Here is a 25,007-nt window from a genome sequence, read left to right as displayed (position 1 = left end):
CCTCACTTCATAAGGAATCACTTGGAGGATCATGTTAGAAAGAAATTCTGTTTCTTGGGCCCCACCCTTGGAGATTTTGATTCATGAAGGTGGAGGCATGGGACCTCAGAAATCTGCATTTTGGATACATTTCATAGGTGAGTTTTCAGTTTAGTTACGTTTAGCAGTCCCTGAGGTTAGTGACCTCAGTGGTCTCTCCAGCTCTCATGTTCAAGGACCAGGTTAGTCCCCCATCTTCCTACCAGGAATCTTTTCCTTCACTCCTCTGGTCACTGGGGAGTCAGCTGAGAGGACATATGCCTTTATCTTGGTGTGACTAGAAATATCTAACTCCCAGATCATAGCCACGTGTAACCAGAATTAACCAAAGTCCTATCGGGCCCAGTCACTGGGATAAGAAAGACATGAGCAAGGGGCCTACCCCAGGATCCAAGGGAGCAGAACTAGGACGTTTGTTTTGTTTTCTTTTTTTTTTTTTCAATGCACAAAATCTTAAAATGACAATCCCTTCATCTCATTTTGCTGCAGTAGCGCCATCTGCTGTCAGCAAGAGCACATGATTGACGCAGCAAACTAAGGTGCTTGAACTAAGGCAAAGAAAGCTCAAGAAGCTGGGAAACTAAAATCTGTGAGGTGCTATACATTTTGCAGACATAGCCTACACAGCCTTGAGACCTCAGAGGGCTTCATACACATAACTAACTATTGGCACACCAACCTCATGCAAGAAGGAGCAAGTTGCAACTTTATTCTCTGGAGCACAGAGAACTAACTTTTCCAGGCTAAGATCATGTGGTCCTGCATATGGGAACTGGCACCAGGTCAGAGAGACACCGTTGTCCTGTGTGTGCTGGTGCAAGGCTCAGGCACCCTCAACATTTAAACCAGATCTGTGGAATAAATCGAGCACAGTTCCTTACTTTAAACCAGCATAACCTTTTTTTCTCCTGCCGAGGCTTGAGGGCGATGAGGCTTTCAGCACTGGGATGGTGGCAGCTGCATAAGTGCTTCCCATCACACCAAGGTGGAGCCGAGGAGGCCTGTCTGCCTCTGCAGGGGCCACACGAGAGTTCATGCTTCTGGTAAATCTGTCCTAGCTGAGTCTGGAGACCCACTTCCTCAGTGAACCCCTCCCTCTGGCTTCTCCTCCTGTAGCTCACCTCCCATCTAGCCAGAGCCAGTTGAAGGCTCAGAGAGAAGCCAGCCACCTGCTTGCTGTAGTTAGCAAAGTCTAGCTGCTGCTAAACTAGCTCACCTTTTACCATGTGCTGAACCACTGAAGGAGGGACACAAATGCCCTGAAATCACCTGGTATCCAGCAGACTTTAACACGTTCCCTCAGCATAAACAGTTGCCAACCCGCCTGGGGACTCTGTGTGGTGAGACATCCTCCTAGGTAATAGGGACACAGCCCTGAACAAGGCTGACTAATTCCCTGCCCTCATGGAGCTTAAAGAAAATGGGTAGGGAAGCATTTTTGGTCTGGTTTCAGGTAAAATAAATTCTTCTTTCTCAAGAAAGCCCTCAACAATCTTATGTTACAGAATTGACCAATAATAATAAAACTAAAACAAAAGCATTTTACTGCAGTTTGGGTGTAAAAGATAGTCTGTATCTGAGGACCTCACAGCACTGAAGACAACAGAGTGATATTTACAAAGCCACAAAGCAACAAATACATGTTACTAAGATATTACACATTAGGCATATGGATGCCAAGGAGGTCCTCAGTCAAGTGGGGGGTCCGTGAGGAGGGATTTCTGAAGGAGGTGAGGGTGAGGACAGTAGCACAGGGCCCAGGCCACGGGCAGAAGCCCCTTACAGCAGGAGTCCCAACTGCTGTTAGGAACCAGGCCGCACAGCAGGAGGTGAGCAGTGGGCGGGTCATGGTGGGCAAAGCAGTAGGGAAGCAGTGGGTGAACCTTCATCTGTATTTAGTTTCATTCCCCATTGATCACATTACTGCCTGAGTTCTGCCTCCTGTCAGATCAGCAGTGGCATTAGATTCCCATAGGAGGATGAACCTTATTGTGAACTGCGCATGTGAGGGATATAGTTTGCATGCTCCTTATGAGAATCTAATGTCTGATGATCTGTCACTGTCTCCCATCACCCCCAGATGGGACTGTCTAGTTGCAGGAAAATAAGCTCAGGGATCTCACTGATTCTATGTTATGGTGAGTTGTATAATTATTTCATTCTGTATTATAATGTAATAATTATAGGGAAATAGGGAAAAGTGCATTATAAATGTAATGTGCTTGAATCATCCTGAAGCCATCCCCCTGCCCCTGCCTTCCCTAGTCTGTGGACAAATTGTCTTCCACAAAGCCAGTCCCAAGGACTGCTTCCTTACAGGACAGTAGGGGAATTATCAGAGGAGTGTTTCAAATCTCCTTAAAGGCACATTATACTCCGGGCTAAGTGAATGTGTTAGCATCACTAAGACCTGACCAAGTGAACATCCTAGCATTCTTTGAGCAAGGCCTTCCTGCCATGGGGCAGAGGCAGGTACCACTTTTCCTGCCAAATGGTGGGGATATTGTCTCTTTTGCTTTTTGATGGGCAAACTTCAGGCTAGAGATGAGTTTATGGCAAAAGCAAATATTATTCATAAAGTTCCCCCAGAGACTGGGACTTTCCTAAAATTTGTTTTTATAGTTGAAGAGCTATAAAATACAGTAACTTTGTGCCATCAGTAATTTTGAATCACAGCCAAACAAAGAGGGGGAAACTGCAGCATTTAAATGAGACTCTATGGACAGAACTTCACCCTGCGAAACAGCTCAGCTTTTCCACCACTGGGTTGTGAAGTCGACCTGACCACATGGTTGCCCTTAGTGCCTTGGGGCTTTTTGTGTTTTTTTTCGTTGTTGTTAATTTTTTTATCAGAATAATGAGAGGCCATATAAATACTCTTTGACTCTAACTCATTCCTGTAAAAGTACATCCTGTAAAAGGAAAAGATTCTGATAAGGAAGAAAGGGGCCTGGTAGGTGGCCATCCCTACTCTAGTCTGAAGTCCATCTTTCTGCCCCATCCTTCCACCCCAGTGGAACTAACAAAGCCCAGCCTGGCAGGTACCAAAAACTCTTGGCCCACTCCCTTGTGTGGTACAAACATGGTTTTCTTCTGCTCACACTCAAGCTGAACTAGCTGGAGATGGTGACCTCTCTACAGATTGACTCTGCCCCTGAAGGGCAATCTGCCACCAGCCCAGAACCTTCTGGCTGGGTCTTTTGGGTCTAGAGGCTCTACCATCCCTCCTCCCAGAGGCCCGCTGTTCAAGGTAGGAGCTCTGTCTTGGGCTTGGCCAGCCTGCCTAGGATCGTGCCACCTTCCTCTCTCTGCGGGTTGGGCTGGTCCTGGTTTTGCCCCCACTGCAGGATTACTCTCTTATAGTGCCCAAGTTAGAAATAATCCACATGTCCAGCATGGGAGATAGTTAAATAAATTAATCATATATCAACTCAGTGGGAAACAAGGCAGCTTTTATTTTAAAAAATCAAGAAAAATATATAACATGACAGAATGTATATATTAAAAGTAGGGAAGGGCCGGGTGCGGTGGCTCACACCTGTAATCCCAGCACTTTGGGAGGCCAAGGCAGGCGGATCACGAGGTCAGGAGTTCGAGACCAGCCTGACCAACATGGTGAAACACCATCTCTACTAAAAATACAAAAATTAGCCAGGTGTGGTGGCACGCACCTGTAATCCCAGCTACTCAGGAGGCTGAGGCAGGAAAATCTCTTGAATCCGGAAGGCGGAGGTTGCAGTGAGCCAAGATCATGCCATTATTGCACTCCAGCCTGGGGGACAGAGCGAGACTCTGTCTCAAAAAAAAAAAAAAAAAATTAAGATAATAAATTTTACGTTATGTGTTTTTATCATAATTTTTTTAAAATATGACTGTATATAGGCAAAACCTGGAAAGAAATCCCCTCCTTCTACAAGTAAAAATACTTCTTAGGTCGGTGTGATAGCATTATGGGAAAATACTTAATGTACTTTATTCTTAAGGTTTCATTATCATATTGCTTTCAAGGTATTTTTTTAGTATCGTCTACATCCACATCCCATAAATTCATCTCCAATCTTAATTCATACTGCCCTTGCCTTTCTTCCCTTTTTGGAATATTATGGTCATGCTTGCCCACCCCACTCTTATAGAACCTCATTCTCATTCTCCATATTTTTTCAAAGACCACAGGAAAGCTGTTTCACTGTTCTCATAGTCTCTCAGCACTCTGAGACATAATTTATTTAGCCAGGAGATCTGAATTCAGTTGGGTATTAGATGCATTCTTTCCCCAGTTCATTCTCTTCTGACTTTAATTCCTTTTCATCAGTACTTGGTCCACTCACTTTGCAAAATATGAACTGGAAAGCTGAGCCTTCTCTAAGCAGTTACCCCAGCAGCATAGTGGTTGGCTCAGCTCTTCCTTGCCCAAGTGATTGCTCTGAACCTAATTGTAAATGCCTGTTTGTTGGGACCCTCTTCTGAGGGATTAAAACCCATTGCCTTCCACAACACCTTTTAAAATTCTTTTAACAGTCCAAAGAGAAATCTCTCACTAGAAAATGGCTGTGAAACCAGTATGGGTAATATTTTATTATAATTTAGTGTTACATTGATTAGAAATGAAGGCATTTTCAGGGAATTCTATTTATTTTGGTAATAGGTAGATCAATAGATGGACAAAGTTCTTTAAAAATCCATATGGATTATTCTCAAATAAGACTCCCAGTGAATCTTTACTGGCTTTGGGGCTTAATTTTCTCTTCTCATTTGTGATTATCACTTTTTGAGAGTTTTGCAACTTTCAGAAGGCATCTTTCCTTTTGGAGTCATCCTGATTCTCTCTGAAGTTTTGAAACCTACCTTCCTTCCAACAAGATTCACTCTGAATTATGCAAAGCCATTCCCTCCCTGTAATTCTGACTGAGCTGCCCCTCCCAGGGTTCCACACTTCTCTCCTGTGTCCTCAGCCAGTTTATCCTGGTGGACCAATATCTGGCCCAGCCTGGGGAGCAGTTCCTGCCACCCTTTCTCTCTTCTGGAGAACATAGCTATCTAGAGGCAGGTCTTCGCTTTGAGCTTAGCCTATGTTTAATGAGCATATCACAGACCATTAAATTCACAAACCGTTTCATTCTTAACTCCCCACTACCTCTTATTTTTTAACTGTGACATTGTGGGAAATGTTTGTCACTCCAAAATTGTGAAATTTTCCGTTCTAAAATTGTAGCAGCTTTGGGGAAATTACTTTTATAAAATTACTTTTATAAACTCTTTGGATTGACAAAATAAAAAACAAAAAAACCTTACAAACCACCTAGTCCCCTCACTTACCATCTGGAAGATGGAACCTAGTAGAAATATTGACGTCCAGATCCATTCACAGGGTGGAGGCAGGCCTGGAGATTTTGAAACCTGCAAGATGAAAGTTTCCCTTTAATGAGCGTGGACTCAGTGTCCGCCTGCGTTTGGATTCACGCCCAAGGGAGGAGAGCAGTGAGTGGGGAGGGCTGAGCAGGCATGGCTGGTGGGAGTGAGCCCACTGGTGTTTGTTCACCTGCTGTGTGGGCATGGAAATCTGGCTGGGGAAGCACATAGCCAGGGCACATAGCCAGGGCTGTTGGTGCTGTCTCCTCCCTCTGCATGTGCTGCTGGCAGAACCTGGGCTCTGGAAAACAGGGATAATATCACCTGCCTACTGCCGCCACTGAAGGGTCAGAGTGTGGCCCTCACAGCCACCTAGCATATGCCAGTCACACACTAGCCCTAGAGGCAGAAAGACACTTCCAGACAAGCCCCACCAGCTGTACCTAGAAAGGGCTAAGGGCCTATCTACTTCCACTTCGAGTTCCTTGCCCCTTCAATGGTATGAGGCTAATCAAAAGATAGATTTATTTGGAGGAGATCCCAGTTAATGATTTTCCTTTACCTCTTGATCAGCAACGACAGAAAATTTTTTAGGTTTTCCCCTCCACACCCACTCTCCCCTTCCATGTGCCTGTCATTAAACCAGAAAACTTGCCTGCCAGGTAGGGAGCCAAATACAGAAAGTGTTCACATGACAATTGAAGCAGACTTTTGTCCTGGCAGGCTCAGTGACTAAGAGAAGGCCCAGGTGCTAGAAGAGAGTGTCGGGGGTGCCACCAACAAAGCCTCTGGCACTAGAGAGGGCCCTTGCTGGGTGCCCTTCCCCTGCGCTGTCTTGGTGTCTCCATAGATTTCTCCACAGATGTTTGGGCTCTGCATGTTAGAGCCTCTGTTTTAATGCAGAGGCCACAGCTTGAGAGCCGGCCCCCTCCACACAAGCACCTCGCCCCATGGCTAGAGCCCCCTCCTGGCTGCCCTCCTGCACCCCCACACCGCAGTCACCCTCACTCGCTGTGGTTCTTCCAGGGCCCAGGAAACCTTCATGCAATGGGATCAGTGCCGGCGGTTCTACAACTTCCTCATGGCCGACAACATGAAGAAGATCATCCTCTCACACAGGTAGGTCACCTTCCATTCTCTCAGGAGACAGACAGTTCCTTCCTGAGCTCATCTGGGAACCGTCAAAAGCCAGGACTCCTGTTCCTTCAGGGGAAAAAAAAATGCAGATGTGGTACAGACTCTCTGCTGCCTGCATTTGTGACTTGATTAGAAACAAACTTGTCTTGGCCAGGTGCGGTGGCTCACACCTGTAACCCCAGCACTTTGGGAAGCTGAGGCGGGCAGATAGCTTGAGGCTAGGAATTCGAGACCAGCCTGGCCAACATGGTGAAACCCCGTCTCTACCAAAACTACAAAAATTAGCCGGGCGTGATGGTGCTGCTGAAATCCCAGCTACTTGGGAGGCTGAGGCAGGACAGTCGCTTGAACCCAGAAGGCGGAGGTTACAGTGAGCCAAGATTGTGCCAGTGCACCCCAGCCTGGGTGACAGAGCGAGACCCTGTCTGAAAAGAAAAAAAAAAAAAAAAAAAGAAACCTGTCCCAAGCTACTGGGTTTGCCAAATTGCCTTATGCTTTTGTAATTCCCAGTAAATCTAAGACAAGGAACCACTTCTACACCCTTTTCTCCCAAATTAGAGCGGTCATGAGGTGGCTGTCATTGTTGAGGAGACCTTCCCCGTAGGATGCTTCTGTGCCTGGGGGATCAGGTCTCATTCTTGGCTGGCCCTTAGGCTTCTGACCAAGCAGCAGGGGGACAGGAGGCTCAGGGCGTGGTTTCGGCGCCTCCATGCTCGGAGTTTGAGCCTCTCCCTATTCTTCATGCTCGTCTTGCCTCTTCGCCTCGTAATCCTGTGGTGGGTTAACCTGTCAAGTGCTTAGAGCAGTGCTGATATGCAATAGCACCAGATAAATATTAGCAATGACTTTTCATTATGATTATTATTATTATTGCTGACATCTCTGCCTCCTCCCCTGCGCCTCTCAATCCCTCTAGCTGGACTAGGCTACTTAGAGGTTCCCGTGCCCCCTGGCCTCTCCCACACCACTTACTACCCTTGCTGAGAATACTCTCCCATTTCTCTACTGGTGGGAACCCAGCCCATTCTTTAAAGTCCATCTCAATTCTCCTGCCTCTGTGAAGCCAACTCATCCATGCCCAAGTGGCTTTTCTGTTGCTTCCCCTCTGTAAATCCTATGTCTAGAACCAAACTGGAGAGCGTTGGAGGGCTTAGGCATGTGTTGATTGCTCCCAGCACCCGAGACACACCCGTTCGCTCAAAAAAATCTGGGGGATTTTTGGTATCACCCTAGAAAAAGCGATCTGACTAAATGATCAGTTTCTTGTTCTCTTTTTTCCAGTGGCTAAAGCAGGCCACACACCCCAGATTGGGCTTCCTGTGGGTGGGCGTTCACATGGCACCTGAGCAAGGCTGGGCTTGAAGGCCCCATCAGGCTGCCACGTTGCCAAACATGTCCTCGTGTCCTCGTGTCGGGAAGGAGAGCAGAGGGAGACTCACGTCCCCTGTGCTGGCTGGAAAATCAGCTGTTCCCAGTCGGCTCATGTTGTTTGAGCTTCAGCCGTGTGCTGGGCGCTGAGGTGCGTGTGGCTCAGCTGAGGTTTGGATAGGTCTGGAGATTGCAGAGGTTTTGTAGCCAGAAGGGGAGGATCCAGGCCTCTGACACCAAGTTCAAGTCCTCTGTCTGCCTTTCTGCACCTCTGGAGTTGAAAGTGACTCCTCCCAGGAAACATTTGTTTTGCTAAAGGACCTGGTCTTGCTACTAATTAGTCTAGAAGGTTCAAATTATGAGTCCTTTGAGTGTGCTCTAAGTATTTACATTTTTCAAGTTTACTACAGAAAGCCAAACATTTAGAAATTTTAGGTTAATTTTGAATTTGTGCATTCTATCCAGTAGGTATATAATCTTCCTAATAGTCTTTTGAAAAAAATAAATGCTACAGAAATGTGTTCTTCTTTTGGAGAGGTTGTGAATGAGTAGCAGAATACCAAGTTGGCATAATAAATCCTTCCTACCGCAGGGCCATGCCTCAACAAATTCAGTCCACTTCCAGGTGTGTGACTGAGAGCCCTTGCTGGGAAGAGAGGTCAAAAGTGCACGTTGTGACCCCTACCTCTAATGTCATCCTCTCAAGATGGATTTTTTCTTAATAGAAATGCTGGTTCCACTTGGGGGTTGGGGAAAAAAATGATTGCTCTCCTGAATAGATGTTAGCTTTTATCTAAGACACTAGAGAGCTGTTGATTTGCCCAAATGCTAAATGAGTTAACCCTTGTCTTCCTTGGTTTTTGTTTGTTTTCCACTCCTTCCTGCACACTGAGTCTTCCTTGTTAAGCAACACAAACAGCTCATTAAGGGGAAGGGTCTCTGCCAAGGGGGTCATTGTCAACACAGTGTAAGGACGAGGCCCCTACAGCTTGGCCCATGGCCCACCACTCACCACAGGGCCCATCTTGAGCCCCCCTCCCCTGTGCTGAAGGTTTTTTAATATTCAACTAGGTTCAAACCCAATCTTTAGTTTGTCTGGGTACCCCTGAAAAGGGAAATAAGGTTTTGACATTAACAGCGCCAGCTCATCCTCTGGGATGTTCCAAAGGCTAAAGGTTCTGTTTCTAACTGACCACATTGCCTCTCCCTCCTGGCTTGCTGTGGCAAGGAAGCAGGCTCTGCTGTGGTTGTTCATTCTCCACATCTTAATCTCTGTTTGCTTTTGTGTTTGCTCTAGGCAAGCTCTTTTTGGAGACCATGTTAAGAAACCCCAGAGCCTGGAGGACACGGACTTGAGCCGGCTGTACACAGCAACATCCCTGATGCAGATTGATGACAATGTGATGAGGTGTGTCCGCGCAGGCGGGAGAGGGATGCTCTGGTGCAGGGTGCCAGGCAGGAGGCTGCAGGTCAGCTCTGCCCAGCACTAGTGCTTTGCTCTGCCTGCTTTAGTGTTAATTTTTTTTCCCCTTTAAGTAAGTGTCTAGTGTTTAAAAACAGAAAATTTCACAGGAACATTTAAATTTCTAGTTTCTCCTGGAAAGTAGGAAAAGGATCCGACCACTCATTCTGCATTCCTACAAAGCACAGTTAGCTTGATTCAAGGAGCTGGGGCGTGCAGGCCCTAGCATAGGCAGTCTTCACCCTACCTGTCCTGCCTCAACACCAGGGCAAGTGTCAGGTGCCACATGAATCTGCATTTTGCAGTGGAGTAAAAGGCAAAGGAAATATTTCTTGTACTTCTCTGTGTCTCTAACAAGAGTAGAAAAACTGGCTGGGGGCAGTGTCTCATGCCTGTAATCCTAGGAGGATTTGGGAGGCCATGTGGGGAAGATCACTTCAGCCCAGGAGGTTGAGGCTGCAGTGAGCCATGTTCATGCCATTGCACTCCAGCCAGGGCGACACAGCAAGACCCTTCTCAAAATTAAAAAAAAAAAAAAAGTAGAAAAACAGAAGATAGACCAAGAGGATTGTGTGTTTCAAGCAAAATGGACAGAGCCTCTTACTTTGGGGGGTGGAGACTCCCCTCTGAGTGTGAGACGCAAATACTGCCCACTTCATTCATCTACTCTTTACCTGCCTCTCTCCTCCAGGTACCTGAGGTTGCAACCTTGACAGTGTCCTCTTTCCTGGTTCCAGTAGTTTCTGATTGAGGTTAGCCTCAGCTGAAAAAGGAAAAGTTGACCTCTGACCTCATCATTCTCTTTAAATACATGATCCTTTTTATTTAACAATCATTTGAGGCCAGGAACAGTGGCTCATGCCTGTAATTCCAGCACTTGGGGAGGCTGAGGCTGGAGGATGACGTAAGGCAAGGAGTTTGAGACCAGCTTGAGCAACATAGCAAGTCCCTGTCTCTACAAAAAAAGAATTGAAAAATAAAAATAGCTGGGCACAGTGGCACACACCTGTAGTCCCAGCTGCTTGGGAGGCTGAGACAGGAGGATCACTTGAGCTCATAACTTTGAGATTACAGTGAGCTACGGTCACAACACCACTGGAGCCCAGCCTAGGCAACAGAGCAAGGCCCTGTCCCGAAAAAATAAAAAATAAATTATTTGATATTTTTAGATGTAGTTTAAAGCAAGCAATTATTCTTCATCTAATAGATAGGCAGATATTGACCTAAGGGTATAGGATCTCTGCTTTGCTTCCTTATGAGATTTGAGTAGCCTTCTTACACCAAGTAACCTTGAAATATGCCTGCTAACAGTTTCTCAAAGGAAATGAAAACTAAGAAATTGCTGGTATGTTCAGAAGGTGAAAAATGAATCTTACCCACCCTCATTTCAGATGAGGTGTGTGACTGTATTGTGGTGTGTAGTAAGAAAAAAACAATTAAATTTCCCATTCATCTCCTAAATTTTTTAAGCCCAGAAGAGAATGTTTCTCAACACTCTCCGAAGTCTTTCCTCTTTAATAGCGTTGGATAGTAGCAGTTTTATGATCATAACCAGTCTTGGTGGCTTCCTCATAGATCCATCCCAGTAATACTGGAGGGATGGAACAATGCATTTCCTGCCTGCTGAGACTGCAAACGAACTGATTTCACAAGGACAGGCAGCTTAGAGATGATCTCTACACTTGGCCTCCACCCTGTCAAGAGGGCCCTACTAGTCCAGCCTGAGCTTTCCAGGCCATTCCCAGGCAGAGATGTCTAATGAGATCCACAGCTTTGGGGGAGGGAGGATAGCTTAAAGACCCTAGTCAAAACAGGAAGACCCACCATTCAGAAGCCAGAGGCCCTAATCTGTGTCAGAAAGAGGTTTTGAGATCTTCTGGCCTAGGCCTCCTGGTGTCGGAGCTCCAGGGTGAACCTTGAGGGACCTCTGGGAGCACAGAGCAGAGCAGAGCTGCGGCCCCTCATTCATGCTGAGCACCGAAGGTTTTGTTACATGCCAGTTTATCTCTATTGCTCTGTAGTCAGAGATATGGAGCAGTAGTCAGAGATAAAGGGACAGAATTGGTAACTTTGAATGACAGTCTCATTTCTGTTGCCTAATACATATTTTATTCCAATTCACAGTGGTCATGTTATTCCACTAAGAACTCTGTTAAAAGGAAAGTTCCAGTAAATGTCTTTGAATTTCAGTTTCTCCATATCTATAGTGACATCTGGTTTTATACTGCCACAAGAGATGTAACATACACTAATAATTACTATAGATAACAATTACTACAGGGTAATTACTCTGGGTCAGTCGTGATGCTAGTAAGCACTTTAACATCATAAGTCTCACAGTTCCATTGAGGAAGCCCCTGTCTTCAGATTCATTTTATACAGGAGAAGCTGAGGCCTAGATAAGTTGAACCATTTGCCCAAGGTCACATAGCCAGTAAATAACCAAAGCAGGATTTGAACCCCGATGCCAAAGCCAGTGCTCTTAACCCTGAACCTTGCTACTTACATACATTTCATCGATATGGTGAGTGCTGGATCTGGAACAGTCATAAATTGAGCTCAGCATTCAGGCCTAGCTCCTGCCTCTGTCTACTCTACCAATGCCACAAGTTAGTGTGAGGAACTGGAGCCATCATCGGCTCAGCATTCTGATCTTATGACCCACATTTTGTCCTTTTTCTTTTTTTCTTTTTCTGGTGTGTTGCAGGAAGTTTCATGGCTATAACTCCCTGAAGGAATACTATGAGGAAGAAAGTTGCATGCGGTACCTGCACAGGGTGAGTGGCCATCACTGGCTCAGAATTAGCATCACTCTATCCAGCCTCGCACACAATACAACAAATATCTCCCCTAAATTTTCCTGGTGGAAGCTCAGCTGGAATCTGGCTCCAACCGCTTTTTTAGCTTGGATTTGTTTATTGAACCAGACTCTCTCCCTCTGTAACTGCCATACATTAATCCCAGAGCTGCCCCTTAGACTGGTGTGCTCCCATGTCTGTGTGAGGGCCTTTAAAATTGCTCCAACACCCACTTTTTTCTTAGTCTTCCTTTGACAGTATAATCCTGTCTGGTTTCTGCCAGATCAATGAGATCTGTCTAGATTTCTTACCATCTGGGACCCTCTTTTGGCCATTCTGTATTTTGTTACCATAGTGCCTAAGACTGAACTCAAAATTCCTGCCGTGATCTGGTAAGCACAGAGTAAAACTGGTGTGTTTCTGTATCAAAGTAATGATGAGCATGTCTATTTTTTCTTTTTTTTTCTTTTTCTTTTCTTTTTTTTTTTGAGATAGAGTCTCGCTCTGATGCCCAGGCTGGAGTGCAGTGGCGCAATCTCTGCTCACTGTAATCTCCACCTCCCAGGTTCAAGCGATTCTCCTGCCTCAGCCTCCTGAGTAGCTGGGATTACAGGCGTGTGCCACCACGCCTGGCTAATTTTTGTATTTTTAGCAGAGATGGGGTTTCACCATGTTGGCCAGGCTGGTCTGCAACTCCTGACCTTGTGATCTGCCTGCCTCAGCCTCCCAAAATGCTGGGATTACAGGCATGAGCCACCGCGCCCAGCCGAGCATGTCTGTTGATAAGGTAGACTTGTTTGTATTAATTCAACTTTTAGCAGCTACAGTAAACTTTGTGTGATTGTTTGTGGCCAACCAAAATCTCCATATGTTTGTTTTACCTGAATGACCAACAAGCCAGTCCCTCTCATTCTGTCTTTGCACAATTGATTGCCCTGTTTATCCAAACACAGGACTTCCCATTTATCCTTGTCAATGTCCACCTGTAGGTTTGGCCCATCATTCTCCTGGCTAAAGCAGATCACTGGAAACTGTAGTTGTGCTATCTTATCAGCCATCCCTCCTAGTTTAGCATCATCAGGCTTTTGATGTCGTCATTTAAGCCATTGTAGGAATGTTGAGCTGTCTAGAGCCAACTGCAGAGACCTACAGGATACCACAGTCATTCACTGCCTCAGTATGGCTATTCAATGACATCTGAGTCTCCCTATCAGTACCATCTCCATTCAAATGAAAAAGAAGGCTATTGACTGTTTTAGTAGAGTGGATGTTGAATGCAACCCTGCCAATGATTTTCCAATATCCACCAGCCTACTCCTGTTTTCAACCTTCAGATTCTTTTTTTTTTTTTTTTTAAAGAGACAGGGTCTTGCTCTGTTTCCCAGGCTAGAGTGCAGTGGTGTGATCATAGTTCACCACAGCTTTGAAATCCTGGGCTCAAGTAATCCTTCTGCCTCAGCCTCCTGAGTAGCTGGAACTATAGGCATAAGCCATAAACCTGACCTAGATTCTTTTGATTTGTTCTATTTTTGTTTTTGTGTTTGTTTTAACAAATAGAGACTGGGGTATGGGTCTCACTCTGTTTCCCAGGCTGGTCTCAAACTTGTGGGCTCAAGCAGTCCTCCCACCTCAGCCTCCCAAAGTGCTGGGATTACAGGCGCGAACCACTGTGCCCAGCCTTGGCCTAGATCCCTGTAGAATCTCTTTTGTCTGGTGTGGAGTGCACTTCATTTTTCCCTCCCATGATATAAACTGAATGAATATGTACATAATTCATTGCAAAGTCATTTCCTAAAAGGCATGGCTAATCTGAAACACTCTGATGATCATCAGGAAGCTTTGCTTCTACACACTCCTGCTTCCAGGGCAGTAATCACAATGGCAGATGTAACTCATCACATTGCCAGAGAATACAAGGCGTCCTTACTGTACCTGTTCAGCAAGCTGAGCTGTGACCCTCTTCCCTTTGCTTCAAAAATATGTCCAGCAGTGAGTTTGAGCCTTGAATCGATGGGGTCTGAAGATGGGAATCAGTAGTTTAATTCTGCTTTATGTTCTTGTTGCAGATTTATGTTCCTCTCATGCTAGTTAATGCAGCTGACGATCCGTTGGTGCATGAAAGTCTTCTAACCATTCCAAAATCTCTTTCAGGTAAGTGTTTCTTCCTACCGCCCTCTCAACAGCTCAGCAAATTGCCACAGTAAATTCTGTCACCTTCACCATGCTGTCATCTCCTGGAGACCACCCTCTTTAGGGAAAGACATCTCATAGCAGTCAGTGTTCTTATTCTGTGTAGCCTGATAGTCCTCGGGCTGTGATGGGGCCTGGGCATCAGGCCCCCCTCGTGTTCCTCCTAGGGCATGAGACAGGACCACCATGTATATCCATAGCCAGTAGGGCTTTGGGGAGTCACCTGATGTTCTGTGAGATTATCTCAGGGTTAGGGTTCCCTTAAGTTTGAAAGTTTGACATAAAGAGATATTTAGATATAAAATTCGAGACTAGGTGTGTTGGCTCACACCTGTAATCCTAGCACTTTGTGAGGCTGCAACGGGAGGATCACTTGAGGCCAGGAGTTCGACACAAGCCTGGGCAATATAGTAAGACCCTATCTCTACAAAAAACTTAAAAATTAGCTGGGCATGGGGAGGCTGAGGCAGGAGAATGGCGTGAACCCGGGAGGCAGAGCTTGCAGTGAGCCAAGATCACGCCACTGCACTACAGCCTGGAAAAAAGATTAGCTGAGCATGGTGGCACATACCTGTAGTCCTAGCTACTCAGGAGGCTGAGGCAGGAAGATCACTTGAGTCTAGGAGTTCGAGGCTGCAGCAAGCTATGATTGTGCCACTGCACTCCAGCCTGGGCAACAGAGCAAGATTCTGTCTCTAAAAATAAATAAATGGTAAAAAAATAAAATTTGACCTGAAAAGCAAAACAAAAAATCCAGTTCTGCTGTCTCTTGTGACAGCCTCTCCATCTGCTTTAAACATACAAATAGAAGCAACTAGGCCAAGTTTGGTGGCTCATGCCTATAAATCCCAGCACTTTGGGAGGCCAAGGTAGGCGGATCACTTGAGGTCAGGAGTTTGAGATCAGTCTGGCCAACATAGTGAAACCCCATCTCTACTAAAAATACAAAGATTAGCCAGGCATGGTGGTACATGCTACTGGAGAGGCTGAGGCATGAGAATCGCTTGAACCTGGGAGTGGAGGTTGCAGTGAGCTGAGACTCTGTCTCAAAAAAATAAAAAATAAAGTCAAGCTCTAGGTTATTATTTCTTAGGATGGCCACTTAGCACGTGGCGTTGAGAGCTTGGGCATCTTTTAACACAACGTGCAGCTTTAAGAATCTTGAAGATAAATGTCTGTAGTGAAAACTCATTGACTCCTTTGAATTCTCCTTGTTCTCTAGTAAATAATACTGTAAATGCCATGAATCCCCACTCAGAGCCCGGCCCCCACCACTAGCATGGGCATCACCTGGGAACTTTTTAGAAATGCAGAATCTCAGCTCCCACTTCAGGCTTATTAAATCAAAATCCGTATTTTAATAAGATATCCTAAGTGATTTCAATGCACAAAGTTAGGAAACACATTGAATCACCTGGGGAGCTTGAGAAATACCAACACTAGGGAATTCCCTTCCCTCACTCCTCTCCCACCTCCCACCCCCAGAGGTTCTGATTTAATTCATCTGGGCCAGCCTGGGGTTAAGGAGCTTTAAGAACTCCACAACTGATTCTAATATGCAGCCAAGTTTGAGAACCCCTTAGCGTTCTAAGGCTTTCTTAAGCTGGTGTCCATTCAGCTCCAAAGCCAAGCTGTATTCTAAAACCTGCCAGATGCCACTGTCTTGCCTGCCCCCTCTTTGGTGAACAAGGCAGAGTGAGTAGAGGTTGGATGCCCACTTAGGTGACCCTGCGGGGACAGCGCAGGCTACCCTAGCCAGCCCACCTCTGCACCTCCTGTCCTGGAGCAAACTAGAGAACAGTAACTCACTCAGCTGCGTTTCCCCTGCAGAGAAACGAGAGAACGTCATGTTTGTGCTGCCTCTGCATGGGGGCCACTTGGGCTTCTTTGAGGGCTCCGTGCTGTTCCCGGAGCCCCTGACATGGATGGATAAGCTGGTGGTGGAGTACGCCAACGCCATTTGCCAATGGGAGCGTAACAAGTCGCAATGCTCTGACACGGAGCAGGTGGAGGCCGACCTGGAGTGAGGCCTCTGGACTCTGGCACGCTCCAGCAGCCCTCCTCTGGAAGCTGCATCCCCTCACCCCCTGTTTCAGGTCTCCCATCTCCCTCAGTGACCTGGATCTGACCTCACACCATCAGCAGGGGGCAGCCACCATGCACACCTGTCTCGGAGTAGGCAGCTCTTCCTGGGAGCTCCAGGCTATTTTTGTGCTTAGTTACTGGTTTTCTCCATTGCATTGTTAGTCATGGTGACAAGCGACAGAGTTCTTGCCCTCTGTCCAGTTTCAGCATCTGGTTGCTTTTAAGCCAAGTACATCTAGTTTCCCTATTAAAAATGTGTCTGAATAGCAATTTTGCTTTGCCACCAAAAGGCTTTTCCCTGAGAGCAGTGAAGGATGTATGTCATTTTGTGGTGGTTGTATGTGTCCTTACATAGACCTTAAAAAGAGCTCACCCTTCCAGGCCAATGCTGAAGACACAGCTCAGCTTGGAAGCCTGAGAACCCGGGCTTCCCAGGCCAGAGTGTGGCTTCTTAAATGGCAAAGGAAATTCCTTTGTATCACAAGCCAAGTTTTCACCCTATCTTCTAAGACCATTTCCTTACACTTTGCTGCTGCTGAGAGTTACGTGGGGCACTTGTTAAAAATTCAGCCTCCCAGGTCCCTCCCCTCGGAGAGGCTGATTCACTGGGTCTGGGAAGGAGCCTGGGGATTTTAATTTTTGACAAGTGCCCCAGATGATTCTCATCACCAAGCAAATTTTGGAAATGCTGTTCAACAACGCCCTTAAATTGGGAACATCTTTGTAGCTCGTTTTATTGAAATTCATAATCGGGGTGTCCCCTAGCTCCCACGGTCTCCAGAGCAGCAAGGCCAGCTATGGAGCTGCCATCGTGTGACCACAGTGTGATGTCTCAGAAGGGCTCCGGGTGGGCTGAACATCTGGGCTGTGCCCTGGCTCTGCTTTTCACCCTGGACAAAGTCCCTGTGGGCTTCAATTTCTTCACCTCTAAAATGGGGGACTTGGACCAGGTAGATTGCTGAGCTCACTACCAGGTTCAACGTTCAATGACAAACTCAGTTTACTGAGGTTTGAGAGAACATTCCTCCAGGGGAGCCTGGGAGCTGCTCTCCCAGTCTAAGCATGTGGATATCATCATTTGCCTTTTGTGTGTGTGTGTGTCCCTTATTTGATAAAAAGATGTTTTGAGTTTTTTTTTTTAAGCACTCACTTGTAATTTTAGTTTTTAAACCCAAGTCCCTCTAACTTTGCCTTTTGATACCAAACAATTCAAAAGTTGGATCTGAGTTTGGAGAAAGATATTTCCAACTTAAGTGGGTATTATTTTGAAACCAGATTTTTAATTTAATAGCCTATATTTGTAGTCTGTTGGATAGGTGTTTCCAAAGTGTGTCTTCTCAAGTGAAAACGCAACTCTAGGTTTCAAGTACTCCTTTTCTCCAATCCTGTGGTACTTGAATGTCTAAAGACCCTGCACTTTCAACAATCAGCAGTCGCTATCTGGAACTAAACAGAACTTTGAGTAAAATTGCCTGGATAATTTAAAAAGATATTTTCCCTCCTTCATCTCCTTTGACTCCAGGACAGACTGGAATATAAGTAGTGGGTCTGCATGGATGTTTCAGGGATCAAAGGAGCCACCTGAGCGCCTGAATGCCAACCCTCAGGGCCACAGGTGGGTGTGGTTTGGGCACGGGTCCAAGTGACTGTGATCGTAACGTCTGTAACCTGAAGAAGTAGTTTTCTGACAATCACCAAATCATCCAAATAACATCAAAAACAGCCCTTATCTCAGAAGATTGAGATTTCTGTGGTCTCAACTTCGCTTTGGTATAATTTCTGGCACTCACCAGCCTCTATCATTATGACTTTCTCCCCAGTGTATTATTTCTCTAATACGTTTCCTTTTCCTGTTCTTTTAGCACAGATTGGCACTTTACCCCCTCAATTTGGAAGCTAGTCCCTCTCCTCTGTTACTTTTCCCTTCACTCAACTACAGCTGTGATCTAGAAGATTCATAGTCATATTTCTGCTACTACTACCTTCATTTCTCAAGACTTTTTATGAGAATAGGTAAACCAAGCAATAACTTCCTAGGATTGAATCACCACCCCAGAAGAGCAAGAGGCTCCTTTCATATGCCTGAGGCCACACCCCTTAACCTATTCTGACGAAATAGTGGCTGGCCCATGTACCAGCTCCATTCAGAAATTCAGGAAGAGAAAAGACAGCCCTGTTGTCACACAAACCGGTGTGGGGGAGGGTGGAGCCTGGTCTGCACGGCAGTCCTGGTGGCCCCTGTGGAGGACAGGCAGGGCTGGCAGCATAGCCTTTGTTGCCACACAACCGGAATCTGCTCCTCCAGGACTGTGGGAGCCAATGTCCCAGCTGAAATCTTTTTAGTGTGTGACTCTGAATGGCACTCACATTCCATTTTGGCTCACATGGAGCTAACTGAAGCCCTTTGTTCAAGCTTCAGGCTCTTAGGCATGGAAATGAGAATGTGACTGTGGCCGTCTTACAGGAAAATTCTTGTTTGTCCCTGAATGAGAGCACAGAGGCATTGAATTTACAGAGCTGCAAACTTGCCTGATAAATGAGGGAGTGGCAGTTTATAGATAGGTCATCTTTTTTCCTTCCTCCAGGTGTCCTTGTCTTTCTTCCCAAAGTCATTCATTTCTGATGATTATATGAATCCCCCTCTTGCTAGTAAGGTTCTACTTGGTCTAAAACAAGGCTGAATTTTTAAAGATTATTTGAATATATTTTAGAATCAAATTGAGGCTATAAATTGTATCAATCTGGACAATTCCATTGCAGGAATAATGTGTTGAAAACCAATGAGGAGAAGCACCCACATCTCTCCTGTAGCACTCTGTGTCTCATAAGCAATTTGAAGACACTTATAAGTAACTGATTCCAGTCAAATTAGGATTAACTGACTCAAAAAATGGTGTCAAGTTTCTTTCATGTTTTTGTTAGAAGTGAGTTTAACAGACTTGAAGAAAACTGTTATCTTTTCCTGCTGTGAGTTTACACAAATGATTCCAGAGCAGAATGAAAGCAGAAAGCTGTTTGTTACAATATTCTTTTAACCTCTCTGCCGCATTTTACACTTACTGGGAACCTTATGAGTCACCATAGGAGTGGAAATATACCTGAGTTCTTGTCCTAATGGTCTCTAATTCACATTGGATCGTGGGCAAATCACCTCACCTCTCTGAGCCTGTTCCCTCCTCGTAGACCATCTCTAAGACCACTTCATCTATTTACACGTCATTTGCTTGAACATCTGCGTGAACTTGTCTTCTCCAGCCCTTGCAGGTGGAAACAGCTATGTCAAGGCTCAAGGCTCATGCTGAGGGGACTTGGAGGGAGGGGGTTTCTGCATTAAGCTTTCCTGGTGAAGACCCTTGATCTTGTCCAAAGCCCTGTGTCTTTGACTGGCTTCTCTTCAGAGTCCTCATTGTCATCGTAAGATCCTTGCTGTTCTGAGGGTGGTCTTGTGACTGTGGCAGGTGCTGGCCGCTGGAATGAGGAGCCTATCTCCATCCTCCAGTGTGACTCAGGCAGAGCATTGAGAATTCCCAGGGCAGAAATCCTTCCTGCTCAGGCTTTCATTCTAAAACTACAGTCTTCATTAAAGCTGAACTTTCTGGGTAGCTGAGCTTATATGCCTGGAATCTGAATGAGAGCTTTCTTTGTAACTGTGTGACTTGAGATCTATTTTGCCAGCTCCTGGGAAACAATACATGTGTTCTTGTTTGTGTTTGCTCAGCAAGCAGATGTCTGAGATGTAAGAAGCTTTTCTTTTCCTGTGGCATTGATTCTGACTTAGAGCTGAAGTGAAGATCACTGAAACATCACGTCAAGTTGAAGTCACTCGTAGGTCTTTGTCCTTTAGGCAGGACAGGAGAGGCATTAAGAAGCATTTCACTGTAGCATTCTGTCACAGTATCATCTGGAATTGTTTCCTTTGCCCAGAAAGCCTTAACTTGCCTCTAGAGAATCCCTGGTATTACAACAATATTGTGGCATTAGAATTCAAATTCTTCTGCTGTGGAAGTTTGAAGTGAAGCTGCAGCAAAACCAGAGAATTTCCTCAAGTGGCCTGTAGGCTCCTTGTTATCTTATGCCCCCACCCCTCCCTCAACAATATGAGTGATCCAGAACTGGCCCAGACACCTCAGCTCTGGCCCCTTTTTGCCCTTCTTGGCCTTACTCTGTTGTTCAAAGCCACTTTGGATTGCTTGGATGCTTCGAAAAGCCATGAAAAGTAGCCTGCCTGTGGCAGTTAGAGGTCAAGCAATTGACAGAAAGGGTTTCTTCTACCTCTGTCATCTAAGCAGAGGGAAGTAAACCGCTCACCACCCCCCACCCCCACTGCCCCCGATTACACTAGAATTGCTTTTGCCAAATTGTAGTTGAAGCTAAGGAAGGGGAATCTGGCACCTGCTGGGAGAGGGATCTGGTATGCCACACAAGGCAAGGCCTGCTTCTTTCCTTCCCGTCTCTGCTGCTGCTGTAGCCCAGGCTTCCTCCGACAGTGGCCCTTGGAAGCAGGCCGCAGAGTAGACAGCTGCTCCTTTTGGAAGAGTCAGTCCCCCGTGTTTTCTGAACTGTTTTTCCTAGCATGTTTGTGGGTAGAGCTTTCATGCATCTCTAGTAATAATAAGCTGAAATTAGTTTTTTTAATTCTCCAATTTAAAACTTTTAATTAAAAAGTAAATTTTATAGTCGAAAATGAAAACTTGGGGAGGGCAGAAAGATCACACCCAAGGCTGTCACTTCATACTTGGAGGGTTGCACAGCAGCCAGGCAGAGGCGCTCCTCACTTCCCAGATGGGGCGGTGGGCGGCAGAGACGCACCTCACTTCCCAGACAGTGCGGCAGCCAGGCACAGGCATGCCCCACTTCCCAGATGGTGGGTGGCCAGGCAGAGGTGCTCCTCACTTCCCAGAAGGTACAGTGGCCAGACAGAGACGCTCCTCACTTCCCAGAGGGTGGGCGACCGGGCAGACGCGCGCTCCTCGCTTCCCAGAGGGTGGGTGGCCAGGCAGACGCACTCCTCACTTCCCAGACAGTTGGGCAGCCAGGCAAGCACCCCTCACTTCCTAGATGGGGCAGCACCCGGGAAGAGGGGCTCCTCACTTCCAGACAGGGCAGCAGCCAGGCAGAGGCGCTCATCACTTCCCAGAACAATTCTTTATGAATTTCATAAAGGACTGAATGTGCAACTGAAACCTGCTAGTGATGATCTGGTAATATACAATCTGTCCAGTGACCAAACAGTTTGTTTTTATTGTGTTTTCTAACCATAAGAGATCATTAAAGGCAAAGCCTATATGACACTGTACACACACACAAAAATGGTCACTGCAGGCCATACTACCAATGAAATGGTACGTAAACAAATCTTTTTCTGGTCAAGAGAAAAAAAAAAGAAATAGCACTCTGCATGCTTCGCTCTACAAGATGAATTTCCCTAGAAAGAATCCAGTGAAGGCCGGGCGTGGTGGCTCACTCCTGTAATCCCAGCACTTTGGAGGCTGAGGCGGGTGGATCACCTGAGGTTAGGAGTTCAAGACCAGCCTGGCCAACATGGCGAAACCCCTTCTCTACTAAAAATGCAAAAATTAGCTGGGTGTGATGACCAGCGCCTGTAATCCCAGCTACTCGGGAGGCTGAGGTGGGAGAATTGCTTGAACCCAGGAGACGGAGGTTGCAGTGAGCCCAGATCATGCCACTGCACTCCAGCCTGGGCAACAGGAGTAAGACTCCGTCTCCAAAAAAAGAAAAAGAATCCAGTGAAAATGGCTGCAATTACAACAAGAAGTGAAGGAAGAGGACTGGTAACATCTCTGAAGGATGCAGTTGAGGTTGATCCAGGTTTATCCGAATGTGCTATCTTTCTGAGCCTTAAACCTTCATCTCTCAGGTGTCGATTTTCTTCTGATAGCTTCATCATTTCTCCCTGAAGTCTTTTACACTATTCTATTAGTTTCCTTGTTTCGGTATCATTAAGTGAAACACTGTGTGGTTTTGGCATGGGTCCATCTTGTTTAGATGCATTCAGTGGAACAGCTTTGCTAGGTTCCATGTCATTCAATTTATCATTTTCATTGGGCATTTCAAATAGACATCTCAATTTGGAATCCATTAATTCATGAGGTTTTGCCTCTTTCCACACAGCTTCCATACCTGAAGTGTTTAGTGGAGCAAAAATTGTACCATAAACTTGTGTTTACTCTTTTCATTCGGATCATAGTCAAAGGGCTGTAGCATTACTGAAACAGTCACAGTTGACCCTGGGTCAATAATTCCACTGTTGGGCCTCACACAGTACCGGTGAGGCGCTGTAGTCTTCACTTTGAAACACACTTTTCTATCCGATGGATTTCGCAATTTAAGATTTGTAGTGACTACATCTGTGAAGGGGCCTTTGAATTTGAGGTCTGTGGGCGGATGGAGGACCAGGATCTGCTCGTGCTTCGCCATGGCCCCGGAGGCGGACGCCATCGGAGAGACAGCGCAGAGCAGGGGGCGGTTTGCTCGCTGGGGGCGGGTGACGATGGCGAGGGGGGAGGGGGAGCGAGTTTGCATCTCTCCTTTTCCTGGTTAGACTGTTCAACCACATTCTTAGGTTGGCAGATCTGCTTCCAGATTGATTTTTTGAGAACCATCACTTTCACATTCCTAATTCTGATTTTGTTTTGTTTTGTTTGGGTTTTCTGAAACTTAAAATGCTGCCCTGAAAATACTATATTTTTGAGTTTGTGTTCTGAAAGCCTCCGTGCTGCTGGATCGTTGGCGGGAAATACAGGATCCTTCAGCGCTGAGGTGTTTAAGATTTGCAACTAGCAATGCAATTTTTTCTAAATATGGGGATATTTACCTTTATTAAGAAATTATACTAAACAATGATGTCCTCGATCCTTTTATGTTCTCATATTACTTTTGATTCTACTATGATTGCGTGGTGGTGAACAAAGATCATTACAAACAAAAACTGTAATTTTGTTATATTTGATTCAATGGAATTTACTTAAAAAATAAAGACTAAAAATGTGGTGTGGCTATGTGTCCTTTGTATAGTGGCAGTTTTCCATCTGAATGGATTCTTCCTGTGTCTTCACCAAAGTATGAGATTAATGGAAATACACAAAACCCCATTTTTGCACCACAATTGATGTTAGTCCATCCTTGCAAACAAATACCGAAACCTTGACCAGGCCACAAGCGTCTTCACAACCCCATCTTCTCCAGGCAAGAAAGCCAAGAACTAAAATAAGTGAAGTATCTGTTTTCTACTTTTTTTATTTTTTAGAGAGAGGTTCTTCCTCTGTGGCCCAGGCTGGAGTGCAGTGGCGTGATCACAGCTCACTGCAGCCTTGACCTCTTAGGCTCAAGCAATCCTCCTGCCTCAGCCTCCCGAGTAGCTGGGACTACAGGGGCTTGCCACTGCACCTGGCTAATTTTTTAGTTTTTAGTTTTTTGCTATGTTGCCCAGGCTGGTCTCAAACTTGATTTCAAGCAGTCCTCCTGCCTTGGCCTCCCAAAGTGTTGGGATTACAGTTGTGAGCCACCATACCCAGCCTCAGTGTTTTAATCACTTCTTAAAGTGAATCATGAAGACAAAATACAAGGCAAGGTGTAAATGGTGCTTGCCGTGTGTGATTTGTATGCTTTTCCAATAATGTTCTTTGAAAAGACCAGGTGAGGCCGGGTGTGGTGCCTCACACCTGTAGTCCTAGCACTTTGGGAGGCCGAGGCAGGTGGATCACCTGAGGTCGGGAGTTCGAGACCAGCCTGACCAACATGGAGAAACCCTGTCTCTACTAAAAATACAAAATTAGCTGAGCATGGTGGCGCATACCTCTAATCCCAGCTACTCAGGAGGCTGAGGTGGGAGAGTCACTTGAACCCGGGAGGTGGTGGTTGTGGTGAGCCAAGATCGCGCCACTGGACTCCAGCCTGGTCACAAGAGTGAAACTTCGTCTCAAAAAAAAAAAAAAACCAAACAAACAAAAAAAAAGACTGACCATTTCCTAAGTCAATATTATATTGGGTTGGTTGGGTGCTGGTGGTGGTTTATTCTTTGAATCTGTCTGAACCCAAGCTAAGGGTCTCCCAGGACCAAGCACTGGCTCAGCCACAAGGGTTCTACCACCACCAAGAGACACTCACAGCTCCCTTCCCTCCTTGGCCACACAAAACCTTTGTCAAGTTAGGCAGGGTGGGGAGTGTTAGCTTTAGAAGTTGTGCATTAACAAGACCTAAAAAGCCCAATGGCAAGTTTCAAAATTCATCCCTCTCTGGTAAGCAAGCTTCCCCTCGATTCATATCCCCCACAAATTAGCCAGACTATTTTGGCCCAAGAAAACCAACTTGCAAAGAATACTACCTATGAAAAGACTACATGGAAGAGATTTCAGGTCCAGGGCATTAGGGAGGTCAGTGCCAGCTGCATGCCAATGTGGTCAGGCAGGACCAGTAGCACACACAGCTGCCCTCTCCTGAGGCAGCCATACAGCATTTGTGTTCAGTGACACCTCACTCACTGCCCCAGTCATGCTACTTTTTATTTTACCTTTCATTAACAGGCCTCTCTGCTCTAGTCCTATAGGGAGTACTTTCCC

At 45.9% G+C, this 25,007-nt stretch overlaps 1 protein-coding gene and 1 pseudogene across 1 annotated transcript in view; one reads left to right on the top strand and one right to left on the bottom strand.

Annotated features, from left to right (window-relative positions):
• The window catches only part of ABHD2 (abhydrolase domain containing 2, acylglycerol lipase), a 112,895-nt gene extending 89,457 nt beyond the window's left edge, over positions 1 to 23,438 (top strand). The window contains exons 7-11 of the mRNA XM_055277270.2: positions 6,415 to 6,507; positions 9,191 to 9,301; positions 12,063 to 12,132; positions 14,220 to 14,304; positions 16,174 to 23,438. Coding sequence (XP_055133245.1) covers positions 6,415 to 6,507; positions 9,191 to 9,301; positions 12,063 to 12,132; positions 14,220 to 14,304; positions 16,174 to 16,370 — 556 coding nt within the window. The 3' untranslated portion in view covers positions 16,371 to 23,438. The remainder of the gene's footprint in view (positions 1 to 6,414; positions 6,508 to 9,190; positions 9,302 to 12,062; positions 12,133 to 14,219; positions 14,305 to 16,173) is intronic.
• On the bottom strand, positions 21,837 to 22,971 carry LOC129482095 (vesicle-associated membrane protein-associated protein A-like; annotated as a pseudogene).
• Positions 23,439 to 25,007: the final 1,569 nt, after the last annotated feature.

Source organism: Symphalangus syndactylus, chromosome 5 (assembly GCF_028878055.3).
Source record: "Symphalangus syndactylus isolate Jambi chromosome 5, NHGRI_mSymSyn1-v2.1_pri, whole genome shotgun sequence".
In the NCBI taxonomy this organism is placed as follows: domain Eukaryota; kingdom Metazoa; phylum Chordata; class Mammalia; order Primates; family Hylobatidae; genus Symphalangus; species Symphalangus syndactylus.
Note: the sequence above shows the minus strand (reverse complement) of the source record. Positions and strands in the feature narration are given on the sequence as shown.